Genomic DNA, 20824 nt, shown 5'->3' on the forward strand with positions numbered 1-20824 from the left:
TGCACCTTAAAGGCGCATTTTCATTAACACTTCCGGTTTAAATTGATTGTTCCGTGTTCCATTCCTTTCCATGTCTAATATTTTTGTTTGACTGACAAAAAAACATTGCAAAATAAAAAATCAGAAATGATCAGAAACATCAGAAATGGAAACAAAACTGATTTTTAAAACGAAGTATAGTATTTTTAGAGTAATTTCTAAGAGTGGGATGTTAAATACTTTTGATAATGGAGAACAGGATGAATCGAAGATTATACAAGGAGAAATTTTGGATTAAATTTCACTCCTCACTCGGTTTATTGTTGAAATAAAAAGAACGTTTGTCAACCGGTGTTCGATCCGTTCGATCTATTGAATGGAAGTTTCTTAAGAGGAAATTTGCGATTTTAATCGCTGTCAAAAGCATAATGAGTACATGTAAATTAATTCAACGAAGATGCTACGATTTACTCTCTCATAAATATTCTCTATTGATAATTGTCATTGCATTTACTTGCATATTTATCGGAGTTATCCATTTCGGAGAGGTTAGAGTCTTCCTGTTCTTTTAATTTCTATTTAAGAAAAATAAAAAAAACTTGTTTAATTTAAGAAGTTAAATTTTCAGGTTTGGCTCGCTTGGAGTAAGGAGAAATACGAAGCGGTATTTCATTCGTTTAATGATAATATTTTAGGAATATCGTTTCAGAAGAAATTGTGTCAACACGTTCCGATTGATGTTGTTTACACGTGGGTAAACGGATCGGATAGAATTTTTCTCGATAATCTCAATAGATATGTTTCGTTAATGGATGTTAATGCGGCTGCTTCTCGATTTAGTGATAAGGATGAATTGAGATATTCCCTTAGATCGTTGGAAATGTATGCACCTTGGATTCGGCACGTGTATATTGTGACCAATGGACAAATACCCAGTTGGTTGGATATGGATAATTCACGAGTCACTCTAGTCACTCACGATGATATTTTTACTGATACAAATGATTTGCCAACTTTTTCTAGTCCTGCCATTGAAAGTCATATTCATAGGTTCGTATTTTTTCGTATTTTTTCCTTTTCATTTTCGTTCTCATTTTTTAAATTGAATTTTTTCAGAATCACCGGACTTTCGGATAAGTTTATCTACTTTAATGACGACGTTATGCTGGGTGCAGAGGTTTGGCCAGAAGATTTTATCACCCACGCAGAGGGACAGAAAGTTTATTTAGCCTGGTGGGTGCCTGATTGTTCGGACGTCTGTCCCTGGGCTTGGGTTAAAGACGGCGCTTGTGATCCCTCCTGTAACACCACTTTGTGTGAATTCGATGGTAAGTTGGTCCCCTTTTGTCCCCTTATATAATTTTATCACCTTTTTTACCTTTTTCCCTTTTTTTCACGATTTGTCCCCTTTTCAACCTTTTTCTAATAAAAAATAAACAAGTTTTTCTTTTTTTCAAATCTTTTTCAAAGTGTAATCTTTATACAATTCAGTGAGTTATACTTTTGATTTAGATTATTAACACCACAACATAATATAAATATGTTTTTTTATGTTAATGATTTAAATAATATAGATATCGTAAAGAATCTTATAAATTATAAGGTAGTTCATTCAACAGAATGCAGACCTTTAGAAAAATAATTAATTAACATTCAAATAATAAAAATATTATTATTAATAGTTTTTTCTAGAAAAACAAAAATTCTAATACAAAACCTTCAATTTTTTTCCATTTCTGACAATAATTTCTTTTTAAATACAGGCCTCGGATATTATGATTTTTTCGACTATTTTCAAATAATGCGACTTTTATCGACTTATTTTAAAAAATTGCGACTTTTATCGACTTTTCTTCCTAATTTTGCGACAAAATACCATATTTTTAGTTATAAAATGCTGCAACTTTTTTCGATTTTTACGCGCAGTATAAAAAATAGCTGTAAATAAATCTTTCAAAAATTATTTTTGAAAATTTTTTAAATATACAATTAAAAAGATTTTGAATAATTGAAATTTAGTAAAATTAATTGAAAATAAATCCTTTTTTTTCAAATAGGTATTTTATTATAATTTTTAAAAATTAACTATTATAGAATTTTTATTGAAAATTTTGGAAATAATTGAATTTTTAAAAATTTTAATGAATAATCTTCAAGTGTAAATTCGATAAAAAATGAAAATAATATTAAAATAGTTTTGAAAAAAGTAATTCTCTGACAAAGTAATTTAAAATTTTTTTAAATTTACTATTTTAGAATTTCTGAGAAATTATTAAAATTATTAAAATTCATCAAAAATTTGATTATTTTTTAAATATTTTTTAAAAACTCAATTATTTACTTGTTTAATAAATTTTTTTGCAAAATTCAATTATTTTCAAGTATTTTAATAAAATTTATGTCTAAATCCAATTTTTAGGCATTTTTAAAAAATTTATTGCAAAATTAAATTATTTTCAGGAATTTTAATAAAAATTTTTGTCTAAATTCAATTTTCAGGATTTTTTTTTAAATTTATTGAAAAATTCAATTATATTCATGAATTTTAATAAAACTCTTTGCAAAATTCAATTTTTTTCTGGAATTTTATTAAAATTCTAATTTATCTATAATTTTAATAAAACTCTTTGGAAAATTCAATTATTTTCAGATATTTTATTAAAACTTTTGCCAAATTTAATTATTTTAAGGAATTTAATTAAAATTCATGGCAAATGTTAATTATTTTTCAAAGATTTTACCAAATTTCAATTTTTTTAAAAAAATTTTTAATTGTTATATAATTGTAAAACTATTGCGTCTTTCAAAAATTACATATTTATAGAAATATTTTTAAATAGTTAATTATTCGAATTGATTTATTAAAATTTTTGAATATATTCTACCTTAATATCTTTAAAAAGAAGTTTAGTTAAAAATTGTAGAAAATAATTGCATTTTTGTAAGGGTTATAGTTTTATTTTTTAGAAATTATTAAATTTCAGAATTTGAAATTTTTTAAAAATTTTATTTCCTGGTGAAAAAAGAAATAAGAAGTATTTAAATATTTTATTTAGCAAAATTATACAAGTTTTGATTAATTGAATTTAGAAATCAGTGAAGAATCAAGGAAATAGAAAATAAAATATTTGTGACAACACTAAATTAAATAAACGACTTTTTCGACTTTTTTTCTATTTTTAATCGCGACTAAAGCAACTTTTTTTGTTCGTTAAAATCGATCCGAGGCCTGTAAATAACTTAATTCTTGAAGAACTATCATAAAATTATAACTTAGAAATTATTTAATGAATAATATTATTTATACATTTCAAAATTAATTGAATTTTAAAATAGTTTCGTTTACAATTTTCAAATAGATGAACTTGAAAACATTTTAATTTCAAATTTCATAAAATTTCAATTTTGAATGAATTTCATTAGAAATTCTAAAGAACTTAAATTTTCGCAAAAACTTTCAAAATTTAAATTATTCTGAAATTAGTTGAATTTTTTAATATAAATATATATTACATTAATTATTAAAAATAAAGAAATAAACGAGGAATTTTAGTTAAAAACATTAAAAAAATTTAAATTTTGGAGAAGTTTCAAATGATTGCGAAAATTTAATTATTTTCAAAAGTATAATAAAATTCTTCGCAAAAATTCAATTATGTTCAAAAATCTTTAAAAAATTCTCGTCAAAATTTCAAGTATCAATAATAAAATTCTTCTTCGAAATTCAATTATTTTCAAAAATTTTAATAAAATTCTTGGCAAAATTTCAATTATTTGCAAAAATTTTCCTAACTTTAATAATATTCAATATCTACTATTTTAATAAAATTTTTTAAAAGAATTCAATTATTTAAAAAAAATGTTATTATTAAAATTCTACTCAAACGTTTAATTATTTTCATAAATATTTAATTAAAGAATTTCCGCATAATCGAAATTTCGTAAAGTTGAAAATAATTTTAAAGAAGTACAATATTCTTATAATATAAAATAATTATTTTATCACTCGGTCATCTTTAATTATTTATTATAAAACATATCGATCACTTCGAATCGAAGACTCGGAGTGATCTTCATGTTTTATAAGAATGTTCTTAAAAGTTGTTGAATTAGAAATTTTTGAAAATCTTAATTCCTATGGAAAAATAATAATTATTAACTATTTATTTAAAAAAGAATTTATTGATATTTTCGCATAATTTTAAAATTAAAGAAATTCGCAAATAAATGTAATAGAACATTTTTTTGAATACCTATTCATTTTTAGAGTGAATCAAAAGATTCTTTAGAGACAGGGAAAAAGTGAAAATTTTGTCTGGAAATCAGGGAAAAGTCAGGGAAATACAAAATGAAATTTTTGTGGCAACCCTGAAAAAATAAATTTGCAAACTAGAAACAAAACTTAACAATTTCAGAAACGAAAATTTAATCGAATCCTTTTTGTTGTTAGGTGGAGATTGCGATCCTCTGCCCTTAATAACCGACAGTGAAGTCGTTGTCGATGAAAGTGATTATCCATATAAATTTCTAAGAGATAAAAATCCCCGAATTCTTGAAGCCGAACAATTGTTGAATTCTCTAAGAACCTCGAGTTCTAATTTTCCCATTGCGAATACAGTGAATTCGATGCTTTTACGTGTTCTACAATCAAGTTCCGAAAGAAATGTTACCGAAAACAGTGAAAATAAAACTTCAAATGAAAGTATTGTTTTAAATAAAAATACTCGGACTTTTCATCGATCAGCAATCATTGAGGAACGTAAAACGAAAACTAAAAATGAAAATCGCAATAAAACAAAAAAGAATGGAAAACACTATGAAAATAATGAAATAATATTCGATTTGATCGAAATTAGAAAAAACAGTAGTGAAATCACAAAGAAATTATTAATTACAAAATTATTGAATGAGAATAAATTGAAAAATTTGACTAATAATGAGCGTCGCCGGCAGTTTAAGCGCTTTTTAAATGACGATATTATAAATATAGTGCACGTTAATAATTCGGCAAAATCTCATAAATTAAAATATGCGGATCAATGGAAGAGAAAGTCGAGGCAGCTTGATACTTACGCGGAATCATTATTGTATGTGAATAGAATTTATAACAAAGCATATAAATTCGAGAGACGAAGGGTTCCCGCTCATATGCCACATTTACTAGACAAATGGATTATTAATGATATGCAAAGTAAATTTAATTCCGAGTTTAAGAAAACGTCTAGTCACAAAGTGAGAAGCGCAGATGATATGCAATTTGCCTTCTCTTATTTTTATTTTCTAGTCAGTGAGAAACGACAATTAACAGCTTCGGAGATATTTGATTCATTCGATACTGATAAATCGCTGTAAGTACTTTTTTTATTTTTTTTTTTATTTTCTGCTCTAGTAATTTTCATTTTAAACTTCTTTTTATTTCTGCTCTTATTTCAGGATTTTAATTTTCCTTATTAAACTTTTTCTTTTTATTTCAGAACTTGGTCGGACAGGGAAATTCGAACACTCTTGTCAAGAATGCATCCTCTACCATTAGATTATGGCTTAGTTGTGAATTTTGAAAGTGCTATTACAAATTGTTCGCAAAAAGTACAAATTGAAAATACGCCACTTCCGCCACCTGGGGAACGATATTTAGATTCTACTCTTGTGAGTATTTCATTTTCATTTCATTCTATTCTTTCATTTTCTAAAAAATATATTCTCTTATTTGATTTAGCCGATAGTTTCAAAGGAATTAGTCATAAAATGTCCTTCGATTGTTCACAAACTCGAAGCCAAATTTGGCGAGGTAAAGCGCTACAATCACGAAATTGTCAAGGCAGGAAAAAATGAAATTTTCGAAATGTTGACGAGCAATATTTCAATGACTGTTCAAATTTTAGACGAAATTCGCCGAGAACCAAAGTGAGTATTAAAATTTTGGAAAAATTTATTCAAATTGATAATTTTCTATTAATTTGATATTTTTTCATTAACGAAAAAATAAAAATTTTTGTAAATAGGGTCAAACCATTTTATTTCGCCTAATGTACACTGGGGTCAAAAAGTTTCAGTACATTTGTACTGATTACTGTTAAGTGCTCGCTTCACTTAAAATTCAAATATTTCTGTAAAAATGGATGTAAGAGCTATCAAAGTAGGATCATTTTTAGGTTCAATGAATTTAGAGTCAAATAGGATAAGATATAACCAATTTAATAGTGTAAATATTAAAAATATAATTCTTTAAAGTTAGAGATTTTTTGTGAAAATTGCGATTTTGAAATCTGGAATTCAAGCGTACGCCAATTGAAGAAAAATTTTTTTTAAGTTTTGATAGTTGCACAATAAAAAGTACAAATTTAATTCTTTAATTCTAGACCAAAATCATTCACATATATTAAGTATTTTCTTCAAATTCTATAAAAATAATATCTCTTGCTCTAAATTTTTCGAAGAATATAAATTGCAAATTCGTCGTTTTCATTCACTTGTTCTATCAAATAACCACACTTTTGAAAAATATGCACCTTTTTGTTATTGTAAAATAAAAAATAGTCACCTAGAAAGAAATTAAGGAATAATGATAGAGTTAAAATTTATAAAACTATAAGAAGAGGGCAAGGGAAGTTATTTTTATAGAATTTGAAAAAAATACTTAATATATGTGAATTATTTTAGTCTAGAATTAAAGAATGGAATTTATACTTGATATTGTGCAACTATCAAATCTTAAAAAAAAATTTTCTTCAATTGGCGTGCGCTTGAATTCCAGATTTAAAAATCGCAAATTTTCACAAAAAATCTCTAACTTTAAAGAATTATATTTTTAATATTTACACTATTAAATTGGTTGTGTCTTAGCCTATTTGACTCTAAATTTATTGAGAGTTAACTTTAAAATGATCCTAGTTTGATAGCTCTAACATCTATTTTTACAGAAATATTTGAATTTGAAGTGAAGCGAGCATTTAAAAGTAATCAGTACAAATGTACTGAAACTTTTTGACCCCAGTGTATTTTTGACCTTTATAAAAAATTTCAATACTTCGGGAAAATATTCTTACATGTTTTGGGATTACGAAATGCACAATGATTTGTAAAAAATAATTTCATTTCATATAAAAAAAGATATTATAAATTGAGAGTACATGAAAAAAGGTTACATTGACAGGCATTACAAAATATTTAAAAAAAGGAGTAATCTCTTTAAGAAGAAAAAAAAAGAGCGATTAATATTTATTTTTAAAAACTGAATTTGTGATTTGAACTTGATAAAAGTATCAAATAATTTATAATAAACTGTAAAATATGTTATTTAAGTTTCTGTATGAAATGTCAAAAATCGATCATATTTAACAATTTTTTTTGACAAAGTAATTTAATTTTAGTAAATCAGAATTATTTAAATAATAAGTATTTTAAATACACTTTAATATTATTTAAATACTTTTTTGATTATCAACTGAGAAATATAAAAAAATTTACCTTAAATATTAACCATTCTTCATTTTATCGGGTTTTTGAATGTTTGTAACTTCGTTGGAGAAAAACCGATTCATACTAAATTTTTGGAGCATGTAGATTGAAGCAATATCTTCCTGCTGCTAAAATTTCGCGATGGGTTTTGCACAAGTTTTCAAAAGAAATTGATTAAAAAAATTGTTTAATTTGAAGGTTACATACAAGTATTATAACTAACTTGAAGTTGGTTTGCTACTTGCAATAAAAGTCAAATTCAAAATAAAACGATTTTTTTAAAGTCAGTTTAAAACAAACCAACTTCAAGTCAGCTGTAATACTTGTCAATAACCTTCAAAATAAACACTTTTTTAAATCAATTTTTTTTAAAACTAGTGCAAAACCCATCGCGAAATTTTAGCAGCAGGAAGATATTGCTTCAATCAACATGCTCCAAAAATTTGGCATAAATCGGTTTTTCTCCAACGAAATTACAAACATTCAAAATCCCGATAAAATGAAGAATGGTTAATATTTAAGGTAAATTTTGTTATATTTCTCAGTTGATAATCAAAAAAGTATTTAAATAATAATAATGTGTATTTAAAATACTTATTATTTAAATAATTCTGATTTACTAAAATTAAATTACTTTGTCAAAAAAAAAAATTGTTAAATATGATCCATTTTTGAAATTTCATACAGAAACTTAAATAACATATTTTACAGTTTATTATAAATTATTTGATACTTTTATCAAGTTCAAATCACAAATTCAGTCTTTAAAAATAAATATCAATCGCTCTTTTTATATTTCTTAAAGAGGTTACTCCTTTTTTAAATATTTTGTAATGCCTGTCAATGTAACCTTTTTTCATGTACTCTCAATTTATATAATCTTTTTTAATATGAAATGAAATTATTTTTTACAAATCATTGTGCATTTCGTAATCCCAAAACATATAAGAATATTTTCCCGAAATATTGAAATTTTTTATAAAGGTCAAAAATACATTAGGCGAAATAAAATGGTTTGACCCAATAGAAAATTGAAACAGAATTTTATCGAACTGAAATTAGATTTGTGGCAAAAATTTCTTTTCTTCATTTTTAATTCTGTCAATTTTTAGAAAATTCATCTGTCTTAATGACGATATGGATCCGAATCGTCGATCGGAAAATGAAATTGTCCGAGCATTATTAAACGATTTCTATAGATCGCTTTATCCAATTAAAAGTACATTTGAATTACCATCGCAATATCGAAATCGTTTTTCGTATCGTCATGAACTTTACGAATGGAGAGCAAGTCGAGCGAAGGCGAGAAATTTACTTTTAGCACTCATTGGATTGTTAATAATTTTAACTATCTACCATCTTTTTCATCATCAAATTAAAAGAATTTTCAGGATTCGCACTCTGCCGCATCTTCTCGTTTGAATCACACCATCCATGTGTGATAATCAGTTTCTTATTTATTTAAAAAATACATACTTTCGAAATATTTCTGTGATATTATACGAGATTTGAAAAAAAGAAAATATTTACATTCTTATATTTTTAGTTTTCAACTAAACCTTTTCGGTAATCGGTAAGAACTTGTTTTTTTATATTCCAATGGTAAATATTCGAAAAAATATTTAAACTTAGCCAAAATTATTATTCAAGTATTCAGTTAATATAAATTTCTTTTTAAAAATTAGATTTAATATTTTAAATCTTTTAAAATATTTATTTCATTTTTTTAAAACTTTACTTAAAAGTAAAATTTTACTTCATTTTTAAAGGTATTTTACCTTTTACAAATGCTGAAATGCATAATTTTATTTTTTTCTACTTTGAATTTTGAACTATTAAGTAGATTTTTTCCGTTTTTAATTAGAAACTTTTGTTTTTTTACTTTTAGTGCAATTTAAAGACTTAATTATTACAGTTCCATAATAAACAATACTGTACATAAATTGTTAAAAACAAAATACTATATTTATAAACATGAAATAAAAAGTGTGCCCGCTAAAAGAAAAAAACTTGGATTTTGTATTGTACCGAAAAAATTAATTAGCATTCATACAGTTATATATATCTAACATTTTATTCACTCCTTGAATAAATTTTACTACATTTTTCAAATATTACAATCTATAAAACAATAGTTAAGGTAAACATAACAATCTATTCATTTTAAATCTCTAAAAAAACTAACAATTGAGAAAGTGAGTAGATAATTTATATATATAATATGAATATATATAATTTGTGTCGTCAACGATACAAATTTAAAATGAATTGTTAACAATCAGTCTTGAATAACTGCTTTTTAATATCTCATTATCATTTTTTTTAATGGATAATTTAAATAATTTCAGATATTTTTTTTAACGAAGATTTCGTTGTCTATCTAGAGGAGGACATTGAGAATGACGAATATTTCGTGGACCGACCATACCTTCTTGTCTTTTTGCGCATTCACTCATCCATATCGCGATGCACGCAACTTCCTCGGCTGATAAACGTGGTCCGATTCCTTTCGACAAAATATTTTCAATTTTAATTTTTTAATAATTTATTACTTATTCACTTTTAATGAATTTTAATTGACATATTATTTTTATTATTGTTTTTATTATTTATAATTTACAATTTTTTTATGATTATTTGCCATAAAGATTAATTTTATTTCAGATTATTCGACATTACCTGGTATATTCGGGTAAAATTTGTACAAGGAAGGATCACGAATTTTCATTTTCACTCTTTTGCCTTCTGAAGCGGAAATTCGTCGATCGTTGATAATTTGTAATTCCACACTGCTTTGTTCAGAACTTTCAATTAACGCTTTATTCACCTCCATCGAATTTTCATTGACATATTGTGTCGAATTATTACTATCACGATTATCGGCCAATTTTGAACTTTCCGTTGTGTCGGTGTTCACAGATTTGCCATTTGACAATTGTCCCTCACTTTCTTCTGATGTCAATTTTTCTTCATATTGATTTTCTAAAGTCTTTTTCTTCTCATCTGGAAAAAGGTAATTTTTAATTAATAGAAAAACAAATATACGAATTATTACTACGTTAAGTTTTTAGGAACTTTTACTTTTAGTTAGTGATTCGTCATCATTTTTATAAACAAATTCCAAATCGAGATTAACGTCAGATTCCGTATTCTCACTTTTGGGAGATGAAAAATTCTTCTTATTATTCTTTTCTGAGCAATCGTGATTTTCGGAATTTAATTCTCCCTGATCTGATTCGTCAAAGAATGTACAGTGTGGATCATCGTCAGGATCTCTCGCTGTTCCATCGCATCGAAGTCCAGCCAAAAATCTAATATTGGTCCATTTAAAGTTGTAAATATTTACAAAATTATTTTAATTTATTTAATTAAACTATTTTCATTTACAAGATAGTAATTATGCACTTTTATTCTCTTATTAATTTGAAAACTATTTTTGAAGGATACGAACCCATATAATTCCATGAATAATGAGACGGGAATCATCGCAGATCCACCGTCCGGTTCATGTGTGAATAATTCACAAATCATAATCATTGTTTCAAATAGACTCGATGTCAGGAGGCCAGCGGCAATCGCGAGGAATTTTTTCACTTGGCACTTGCGACGAAATTTTCCAATTAACATTATGAGATTCAAATCCTTACGATCGAGGCATAAGCAATCCCATCTGCGTAAAAGCGTTTCCACTGGTACCACTTTATTGTAATCTTATTGTTTGTAACCAAACAATTAATTCGGAACGAGAAATAAAATTAATCACGAGAGGAATGATGATAAAATTAATTAATTTAATTAGTTCAACTTCACCTCCTAATTGTCGTAGGAGTACTTTCAAGAATCCCAAAGTTAATCCAGAAGCGGTTGTGGGTGACGGATACTCCAATCGAATTTTCGACGGCGGTTCCTCGCCCTCTGCCAGGGCACGAAAATATGCGCTGGACCATTTGAGAAGATCGTACGGCTGTGTTCTGATTGCAGCTTTGCAAAATTGTTTTAAAATCATTGGCAAACTCGGCGGCACATTGATTTGTTGACTGCCGTAATTTGATTGTTCAACTAGTGGCATGATTAATTTTCCTGAAAAGACAACACAAAAGAAACATCGAAATATTGGTGAGTTTTCAAATTATTATTTTTATTATTATTATTATTATAGATAATTATAACTATTTTTTGCATAATTTTCAATACCTCTCCGATGGTTAAAAATGCAAGTTTTAAAAGTGATAACGAATCGTGACGAACTGTCGTTTGTTACTACCTTTGAGTTGTCCTGTTGTCGTGGTAACAATATCGACTCGACATTATTGCGACCGTATTTTAAATTCCATTACAACTCCTGTGTGATATCAAATATATGTAACGAAAAAGCACTTATATAATTTATAAAAAATTGTTTTTTAACTAAATAATTTTTTAAACCATAAAAAAATTGAGAGGAATTTCCATTTTCAAGATTTTCAAATAATTGAATTATTACTTAATTGAAAATGAAAATTCCTTTTAATTCAAAATTAAAAGGAAAGGAATACATTTTCTTGTAATGTTGAATTAAGAAGAATTTCCATTTTAATTTAATTTAAAATTCCATAAACTTCTTTTTTTTAATTTTTCAATTAAAAACTCGATTATAGTATAAAAAACCACACGATATTTTGAAATGCAAAATTTATTTATAAAAAGAATGATTAAAAATCTATGTACAGTTCTCAAAAAGAAAAAAAAAGTATAAAAAAGATATCAATACAAAGAAATTGTATTCAACTTCGCGGAATATTGTTCGTCGAGTTGACGAAATTCGAAAGCACATTGATTTCTCTCCTTCTTCATGTCTAGTTCATTGTAGAAAATTGAGAGCAAGTACAATGTACTTTTAACCCGACCGAAAGCTTCAATTTTATGAAAATGTGCTTTTGCTTTCGACAATGATTTAATGGCATTTAAAATTGCTGAATTGTGCTTTGGATTTGAAGGCGATGATGTGGCCACCAAACATTTTGCACGCAACACTAAAGCTCTTCCCTGATCATAAAAACCACCGTGTGTTAGAATTTGAACGATCGCCTCATCAACGAGTTTTGATGCTTGATATGGCATTCCCATCGAGAGCTGTTTGAAAGAATATAATATATAATTATTAAAATTAATCATTAAAAATAATAATTAACCCTCTTCCCATTGTCCCTACCAGGCGATCAAATTATCGTTTTTTTCCGATAACGGTCACTTGAGTAGGCAGAGGGTTAAAATATAATTTTTCTTTCGAATGGATTTTTTGGTTTTCTATTTCAAGTTTTTCTTTTTGGAATTTTTCTTTTTATTCGAAATGAATTTAATTCTAAATACCTGTATATTTGCAAGATGCATTTTTATGAGCGCTGCGTAGTACGATAAATGATTTTTCGTGGCAATTTCGAGGGCGTTATTTAAGAGAACAATAGAATTGCAACCGGCAATACTTGATCCCAAATGTATCGAGGCGCAAGTTATTTGACTAGAGAGAAGCATGGCTCGAACTTGATTTTGTGGAGTTACACCTTTCATATTTTCAATGCTATTTACTATTTTCAGTCCGTTTGGATAATCGCCTTTTGCTAGACAAACCTCAACTTGTCTGAAATGAAACGTTCACCCTTAGTTTGCAATAAAATTAAATTACTGACAATCTAAATTCTTTTCAAGAATTTCTTTCAATTTTTTTAATAATTTTAATTGAAAATTTTGAAAGTACATAATTGAATTTTGAGAACAATTTCTTTCAAGATTTTCAAATAATCGTGTTTCTTAATAATTCTAATTAAATATTTAATTATTCAATTTTATTACAATTTTTAGAAAATAATTAGATTTTTCTCAGAATTTTATTACAATTTTCTAGAATAATTTAATTTATTTAAGAAATTTTATTAAAATCTAGAAAATAATTCAATTCTTTCAAAAAATTCCCTTAATTTATTGAATATAATCAATTTTGTTAATACCTAATTGTAATTAATAATTTTACTATTAAATTTTATTAATTTTATTGATAGAAAGAAAAATTCTTTTAAACAATTTCACTACAGTTTTTGTAAATAATTAAATTCTTTTGAAGAATTTCTTTAAATTTTGTTGAAAATAATGTAGTTTTGTGAATAATTTTAATTGAAATTTTTTTTTAAATAATTGAATTAAACAAAAAAATTTTTTCAATTTTATAAAATAATCGTGTTTGTCAATAATTGTAATTAAATATTTGATTATTGAAATTTATTCAAATTGAATTGAAAATAATTGTATTCCTGATAAGAATTTTATTATTTATAAAAAATAATTTAATTCTTGCGATGAATTTCACTACTTATAAAAATAATTGAATTGTTTCGAAGGATTAATTAAAATTTTAGAAAATAATTTAATTCTTTCGTGAAATTTTATTAAACATTTTAATTATGAAATTATTCAAAAATTTATATTTAAAAATAAAAAATTTTGCAATTTGCATAATAATAATAAATTGAATATCACGTTCCACGCGCGTCACATTTGCTAGTTAAATTACTAATTTCTATTAAATTACTAGTAATTAAAATACTAATCTTTTTTAATTTTTAGTAATTAAATTACTAATTTCAATTACTTGCTAGAAATTATATTACTATTTTTTGCAAATTACAAATTAATTTAATAATTAATCTTTGGTTTGTATTTTAATAATTACGTACCTAAATTTACTTTCTAGGGGATCCAGACTAACAATTTGTGTAGCTATCGCCTCCGCTTCTCGCCATTTTTCGTTTTTCAACAACTGATTAAATTCATACAGTTGTTCGCTCAATTTCCAAACCTAATTATATATTTGTTTCTTTGTTAAATAATAATTTGATTTGATTCAATTGTTTTAGTTTAAAAAAATTGTACGTACCTTATTACTGGGTTCGTTGGGAAATCTTTCTTTGGCGTGATCCAGTACAACATTAGCTAAATTATATTCTCCAAACTCGACGAGAATATTTGCAATATTGACAACAGCTTGACACGTTGAAGGGCCGTTGAATATTTGCTGTTTCTTCTCTCCCGTATTGTGCAAAAGTAAGAGTTGCGAGCATATTGAGGACATTTCCGTTTTTCCGTAATAAGCCCACAGTGCGGCCTTTTCCGTTAGAGTCATTGACATCAGATCAATCATCGAATGTTGACAATTGACAATATCCGATTTCATGAGAGTCTGTAAAAATTACTTATTATGAGTTTTCTCCTCTAGAGTTTTCAAAGATTACATACTTCAATTTTTGAACTTGAAGTTAATTTATTCATTTCCTTATTATTATTATTTTTTCAGTTATTAAATTTTTACCTCGAAAACTTGTTGAGGATTCTCTCCCTCCATTGCTGAATTATGTGCAGAAGCAATTAGACCCAAACTTATTGTGTGCGAAATTCCCAGCATACACGCTTTACCAACGGATCTTTCAATTAATGGACCTCTAAGTTAAAAAGCAAATTTTTCTCAATGATGAAATTCTAATTAATCAAATCGGTCATTATCTATATTAAACTTACTTTTTTTCATCAGTCAAATGATACATCCAAGCGTGTGCAAGTTGAAGACAAACATTGTCGCCAGCTTCTTGTGCCGTCATAATTGCCTCTTTTAATGCAGAACGTGCAACATCTCTACAAATTTACAAAAATTAATTTCTCTATTTTACAAATTGTGTTTAAAAATAAGAAGTTAGCGTACTTGTGATTAAATTGCGCATGAAGAGCCGCAAGATTCAAAGCAGCGTATCTAAATGTTCGAGATCTGTCCTCTGATGTTGATCGATTTTCCAATGGTGCCAGTCTGTCAAAACAATGATAAAGACTTTCCAAAGCACCGCAATATTCATTCACTCGTAAACAATTGAGATAACTCAAATAGTGCTGAAAAAATTGTTTTTTTTATTAATCAATCTTGTTAAAATAATTTCATCTATCAAATTAATAATAATAAAATTATGTGAAATTTTCATACAGCTTCAGCGTAGTAAGGACTGCAAGTTAACAATTCTCGAACAAGAGCTTGAAGTTCAGCAGGTGGAAGGGCTTTGTGCTCGTCTGTTTGCAAAGCGTGGGCTTGCTGTGCAACAAGTAACTCGGCTTGTCTTCCGCCCCAAATGTGCTTATTTCTATTTAAAAAAAACAGTTTAATTATTCATTTTTCCTTTCTTTATCTTCTCCTTGCCTTCTCTTTCGAAAATTAAGTTAATTAATTAAGTTAGTAAGTTATTAGAAATATATCCTTCCATAGTTTGATAATGTTGATAATATATATGATCAACATTAATTAATTAAGTTATTTAACAATTATTTTTACTTACTTACGAGAAAACGATTCATCAGTTTTTAAACCCACAGAACTCTCGGTCTCATCATTAATACTGCTCTTTATATAATCCTTTAACGATTCATAAAGCAGGACAATTTGATAAAATGTCAATCTTTCGAATAGAATAATTATTCGACGAACGTAAAGACCCAATACGGAATTTTTATTTAATAACGGCTGCGATAGGGAGTGTTCAGAATTTGATTTCGTTAATTTACCGAGATTTTCGAAAAGATCCAAAAGTCCCATAACTCCATTGTCTCGCAATAATTTTAATTCATTTTCAAGATTGTGAGCAAATTGTTGAAGAACAAATTCAGATGAATAGAGAAAATTAAATAACGGCCGCAAATCCATATCTGGCGACTGAAAAAAGTACAGTATTATTATTATTATTATTATAATTATTATTATTATTATTATTATTATTACAGTATTATAATTATTTATTCTTAATTTTCAAAAATATTTATTTTACCTGAATTAACTTTAAGGCAGCTATGCAAAAATCTCGCCGTTCTACAATTACTATGAGAAAAAAGTTTTCAACGTTCAGTAAGTATATAATAATAATTAAAACAAAAGTGTAGAAATTATTGTTACCTTTTACACTTTCATCACAATAAATATTAATAAACATAACAATTGCTATTTTATAAGGAGTTAAAGTTTCCCTTTGGGATTTTTTAGTTGCACCTTCGATATTTAATACTTCTTTATTCATTTTGTTTCAAGTCTTTTTTCCTCTAGTTTCCTTTTCTTCTTTTTCTTCTTCTTGTTAATCAGTACTTCTTTTAAAGCTACCATACAAACATTTTAGAAATTATAAAAAATACTGATAAATACAATTGAGCGTAAAAGTTTTAAGAAATATCGTCTGCTATGTTTAGCAGACGATATTTCTTACTTTTGTTTGACATGCGTGTTATCAATGTTATCAAAGCGCAGGCGTTTAAACATTGCCGGAGTGCCGGATAGATTATAAATTTTTCCATTCCAATTCAGTTTGACTTTTATTGCCGGCGTCATAAAACAAGCATTTGCAAAACATTTTTGCGATAAGACAGTCATTTTTTTAAAGAAAAAGAAATCATCTCAGTTTGGAAAATGTCTTTAAAAGTGCCGAACGTGAAATTCAACAATGGAAATGAAATTCCGATTTTCGGTTTAGGAACTTGGAAGGTAAAGTCTATATAAAATTGAAAGTATTATTTAAATTTCCTATTTTTTCAAATCTTTAAAATTAATGTGCGAACTTGTTTAATTCTTGTTATCAAGCGTTTAAATATGATTTTTACTTGCGATAAAAAGCGGAAATTTATGTAACCTAACCTTAAATTAAGGAATATTTTCATTTTCTTTATAAATTTTAAAGATGATAATAAGAAGATTAAAAATTACTGATGACAACATTTATGATAAAGAATAAGTATATATATGTAATTTACTTTTCTCTCTCTTAATAAAAAAACAATATTTAATTTTTGTTCTCTAATTTAGCAATTTACTTAATTTAGTTGTAAATGTGTTTAAATCGTTTAAATTAAATTACAATTAGCAATTTATAAATATTAATAAATAGTTCTAAAGTAATTCGAAAAAAGTCAATTAGCTATAAAACTCTATCTTTGCTTTTTAATGATTTACAAAGTCAGAATTCCTTAATGAATCATATCAATTAACGAATGAATTAAGCCTTTATACTATTTTGCAATTAAAAATCAAATCATGTTGAATCATGTTGAAATAATTGGTTTTTTTGCAGTCCAAGCCTGGGGAAGTAACGCAAGCTGTCAAGGACGCTATTGATATTGGTTATCGGCACATTGATTGTGCCCACGTTTATGGAAACGAGAAAGAAGTTGGCGAGGCGATCAAGGCAAAAATTGCCGAGGGAGTTGTAAAAAGAGAAGATCTCTTTATCACAAGCAAATTATGGAATACTTATCATAAACCAGAACTCGTTGAGATTGCCATTAAAAAAACCCTTAGCGATCTTGGTTTAAATTATTTGGATCTCTATCTCATTCACTGGCCGTTTGCGTACAAAGATGGTCCTGAAAATTTCCCCCAAACCGCCGAGGGCAAACCATTTATTGACGATTCCGTTGATTATCTTGATACCTGGAAAGGAATGGAAGGCGTTTTTGAAAAGAAATTGACAAAAAATATTGGAATTAGTAACTTTAACTCTGAACAGATTGAGAGATTGTTGAAAAATTGTAAAGTTAAACCAGTTACGAATCAGGTAATTGTTTTTGTTATCACCAACTTTTATTCTTTTAAACATTAATGTTTTATTCTATTTTTTAAATGGAAAATATTTTTACTTTACAAAAACATATTATATAATATGTAGGAATTTCTATTTTTAGGTCGAATGTCATCCGTACTTGATTCAAAGGAAATTGGCAGATTTTTGCAAAGCAAATGGAATTGCAATTACAGCGTACTCTCCACTAGGAAGTCCAGATCGTCCTTGGGCGAAGCCAGAAGATCCCAAACTCATGGAGGACAAAAAATTACTGGAACTTGCGAAAAAATACAATAAATCTCCAGCGCAAGTTTTAATTCGTTATCAGGTGCATCATTTTTTAACTACAATATTAAAAACAAAAAGTGTAGAAATATTTTGATTTTTAATTATAAATTTAATCAAATATTTACGGTTGCCACAGGTCAGAGAATTCAGGAAAAAGTCAGGAAATAATTTCAAAATAATTTCTTTTTAAATAAGTTTATTCTTGAAGAACTGTCATAAAACTATTACCTACACACAAATTATTTAATCAATAATAATTTTATTTAAATATTTCAAAATGAATTGAATTTTAAAAAATTTCGATTATAATTTTCATAAATAGATCAACTTCAGAATTTTTAATTTTACAAAATTTCAATTTTGAATGAATTTAATTAGAAATTTTAATAAACTTCGATTTTTCAAAAATTTTAATAATTCAAATTCTTCTGAAATTAGTTATATTTTTTAATACATATTTAATTAATTCTTAAAAATAATGGATTTATAAAAGAATTTCAGTTAAAAACACTAAAAAAAAATTGAATTTCGGAAAAGTTACAAATGATTGTAGAAATTCAATTATTTTCAAAAGTAATAAAATTCTTCGCAGAAATTCAATTATTTTCAAAAATTTTTTAAAAATTATCGTCAAAATTTCAAGTATCAATAATAAAATTCTTCTCCAAAATTCAATTATTTTCAAAAATTTTAATAAAATTCTGGGCAAAATTTTAATTATTTTCAAAAATTTTCCTGAATTGAATGATTTTCAAAATCTACTATTTTAATAAAATTGTACGCAAACATTTAATTATTTTCATAAATAATTAAAATTTCACAGTAGGTAATTCAATTATATTTACAATTTTTTATAAATTTTTTAATATGTATTTAATATTATTTCTAAAATTTTAAAGCAATTCTTTGAAATTTCTCAGAAATTAAAATATTTTCAAGAATTTAAATAAAATTCTTTGCAAAATTCAATTATTTTCATAAATAACAATATTAATCACAAGAATAAAATTCTTTTCAAGAGTAATAAAATTTGTTTCAGAAATTCAATTATTTTCATAAATTAAAAAAAATTCTCGTCGTGATTTCAATTATTTTTATAAACAGCAAAATTCTTCGCTGAAATTTAATTATTTATTTTTGAATTTAAATAATTGAATTTTCGTAGAATTTTCTAACAAAAATTGATTTAATAATGAATTTCCGAATAATCGATTTATTATTTATGAAAATAATTGAATTCTTGCAAAGAATATTATTACTTACATATTTTTAACCTTCGGAGAACACACTTCTTTTTTAAGATCATTTTTTAATGCTCAACCAATTTTGAACTGTTCATCTGATCAACCCAAGAATTTTTTTAAAATATAGTTTAAAGTCTGTAAAATAAGTTTGTATACTTTAAAATCTTTATAAAAAATATTAAACAATAGATAGAAAGCTTTTCATGAAAAAACGTTCGATCAGAATGACCCTATGTGTTCTCCGAGGGTTAAATAATTTGAATTCTTTTGATAAATTTTACTACATGTAAAAACAATTGAATTCTTGCAAAGGATTAAATATTTATTTAAAAAAGAAATTATTGTTGTTTTCGAATAATTTTACAATTAAAGAAATTTGTAAATAAATGTAATAGAACATTCTTTTTGAGTATCTAATAATTTCGAGAGTGAATCAGAATATTTTTTAGGGTCATAATTAAAATAGAAATTATTATTATTATTTAAATAAAAAGTCATAATTTTGTCTGGAAATCAGAAAAAAACAAAATTAAATATTTGTGGCAACACTGATATTAAAAAAACTGTAATACAATTTTAATTTTTAATTTTAACTAAGTTTTAATTGGTACTTAATTCGAAACGAAACAAAGCGAATTAAATTTTTAATTAAACGACTTCTTTTTAATTTTTGTTTGAATTTTCCAGATTGATCGTGGACATATCGTTATTCCAAAATCAGTCACAAAATCACGCATTGCAGAAAATACTAAAGTATTCGATTTCAAATTGAATGACGACGATATTGCTTACATCGATACATTTGAATGTAACGGCAGAATTTGTCCTATGTTCGGGTAAGAAACGAAATATTTTGCATTTATATTTACATTTTATAATTTTTGTTTCTTTTCTATTTTCTTAATATTACGGATTTTTTCCAGATGCGAAAAAGGAAAGCACTATCCATTCAATATTCCATTCTAGAAACACCGATCTTAGAATAATGGTGCTAAAATCGATTATAATTATTTCTTAGATTTAATAATTTTGCACAGTAGAAATTCTTAAATATTTTTCACATTGCTTTATTTTTTCACACTGTGATTAAAATAGTCAAAATATTCTAAAATAGAAATCTGTTGAAATAATATAAATAAATTTCTATTATTATTAAAAATTTCGATTTTCTAGTTTTTTTTTTGCAAATTATTTCTCATGGTAATTAATTATAATAATTAACAAAGAAATTCGTTTTCCAATACAAAA

The 20824-nt window shown here is 25.8% G+C and overlaps 4 protein-coding genes across 6 annotated transcripts; 2 read left to right on the forward strand and 2 right to left on the reverse strand.

Annotated features, from left to right (window-relative positions):
* The first annotated feature begins 84 nt into the window (after nt 1–84).
* LOC122498006 (N-acetylglucosamine-1-phosphotransferase subunits alpha/beta) lies at nt 85–9081 on the forward strand. Its single transcript, XM_043605484.1, has 7 exons — nt 85–527; nt 608–1029; nt 1096–1307; nt 4430–5327; nt 5454–5625; nt 5696–5883; nt 8550–9081. Exons 1-7 carry the CDS (start codon nt 408–410, stop codon nt 8857–8859), a joined length of 2322 nt encoding a protein of 773 aa, XP_043461419.1. The 5' UTR covers nt 85–407; the 3' UTR covers nt 8860–9081.
* Nucleotides 9082–9543: 462 nt separating this feature from the next.
* LOC122497854 (ropporin-1-like protein) lies at nt 9544–11793 on the reverse strand. 3 transcript variants are annotated; one of them, XM_043605208.1, is made up of 6 exons: nt 11702–11793; nt 11248–11517; nt 10889–11147; nt 10594–10748; nt 10117–10440; nt 9544–9943 (listed from the first exon to the last, which is right to left on the reverse strand). In XM_043605208.1, the coding sequence occupies exons 2-6, from the start codon at nt 11504–11506 to the stop codon at nt 9795–9797; spliced, it is 1146 nt and encodes a 381-aa protein (XP_043461143.1). In that variant the 5' UTR covers nt 11507–11517; nt 11702–11793; the 3' UTR covers nt 9544–9794. The 3 variants fall into 3 exon arrangements, with proteins under 3 accessions (XP_043461143.1, XP_043461141.1, XP_043461142.1); XM_043605206.1 differs by having other exon boundaries at nt 9547–9943; nt 10519–10748; nt 11702–11792; XM_043605207.1 differs by having other exon boundaries at nt 9548–9943; nt 10519–10748; nt 11632–11707.
* Nucleotides 11794–12093: 300 nt separating this feature from the next.
* Nucleotides 12094–16652, reverse strand: LOC122497796 (anaphase-promoting complex subunit 5). The gene is made up of 11 exons (XM_043605093.1): nt 16394–16652; nt 16269–16318; nt 15783–16156; nt 15437–15590; nt 15164–15345; nt 14983–15096; nt 14777–14906; nt 14345–14647; nt 14145–14266; nt 12787–13054; nt 12094–12549 (listed from the first exon to the last, which is right to left on the reverse strand). The coding sequence occupies exons 1-11, from the start codon at nt 16512–16514 to the stop codon at nt 12181–12183; spliced, it is 2187 nt and encodes a 728-aa protein (XP_043461028.1). The 5' UTR covers nt 16515–16652; the 3' UTR covers nt 12094–12180.
* Nucleotides 16653–16753: 101 nt separating this feature from the next.
* On the forward strand, nt 16754–20735 carry LOC122497798 (aldo-keto reductase family 1 member B1-like). The gene is made up of 5 exons (XM_043605095.1): nt 16754–16972; nt 17556–18038; nt 18166–18372; nt 20264–20412; nt 20500–20735. The coding sequence occupies exons 1-5, from the start codon at nt 16898–16900 to the stop codon at nt 20540–20542; spliced, it is 957 nt and encodes a 318-aa protein (XP_043461030.1). The 5' UTR covers nt 16754–16897; the 3' UTR covers nt 20543–20735.
* The last annotated feature ends 89 nt before the right edge of the window (nt 20736–20824 follow it).

This window comes from Leptopilina heterotoma, unplaced genomic scaffold (genome assembly GCF_015476425.1).
Source record: "Leptopilina heterotoma isolate Lh14 unplaced genomic scaffold, ASM1547642v1 Lhet_14, whole genome shotgun sequence".
Classification (NCBI taxonomy): Eukaryota; Metazoa; Arthropoda; class Insecta; order Hymenoptera; family Figitidae; genus Leptopilina; species Leptopilina heterotoma.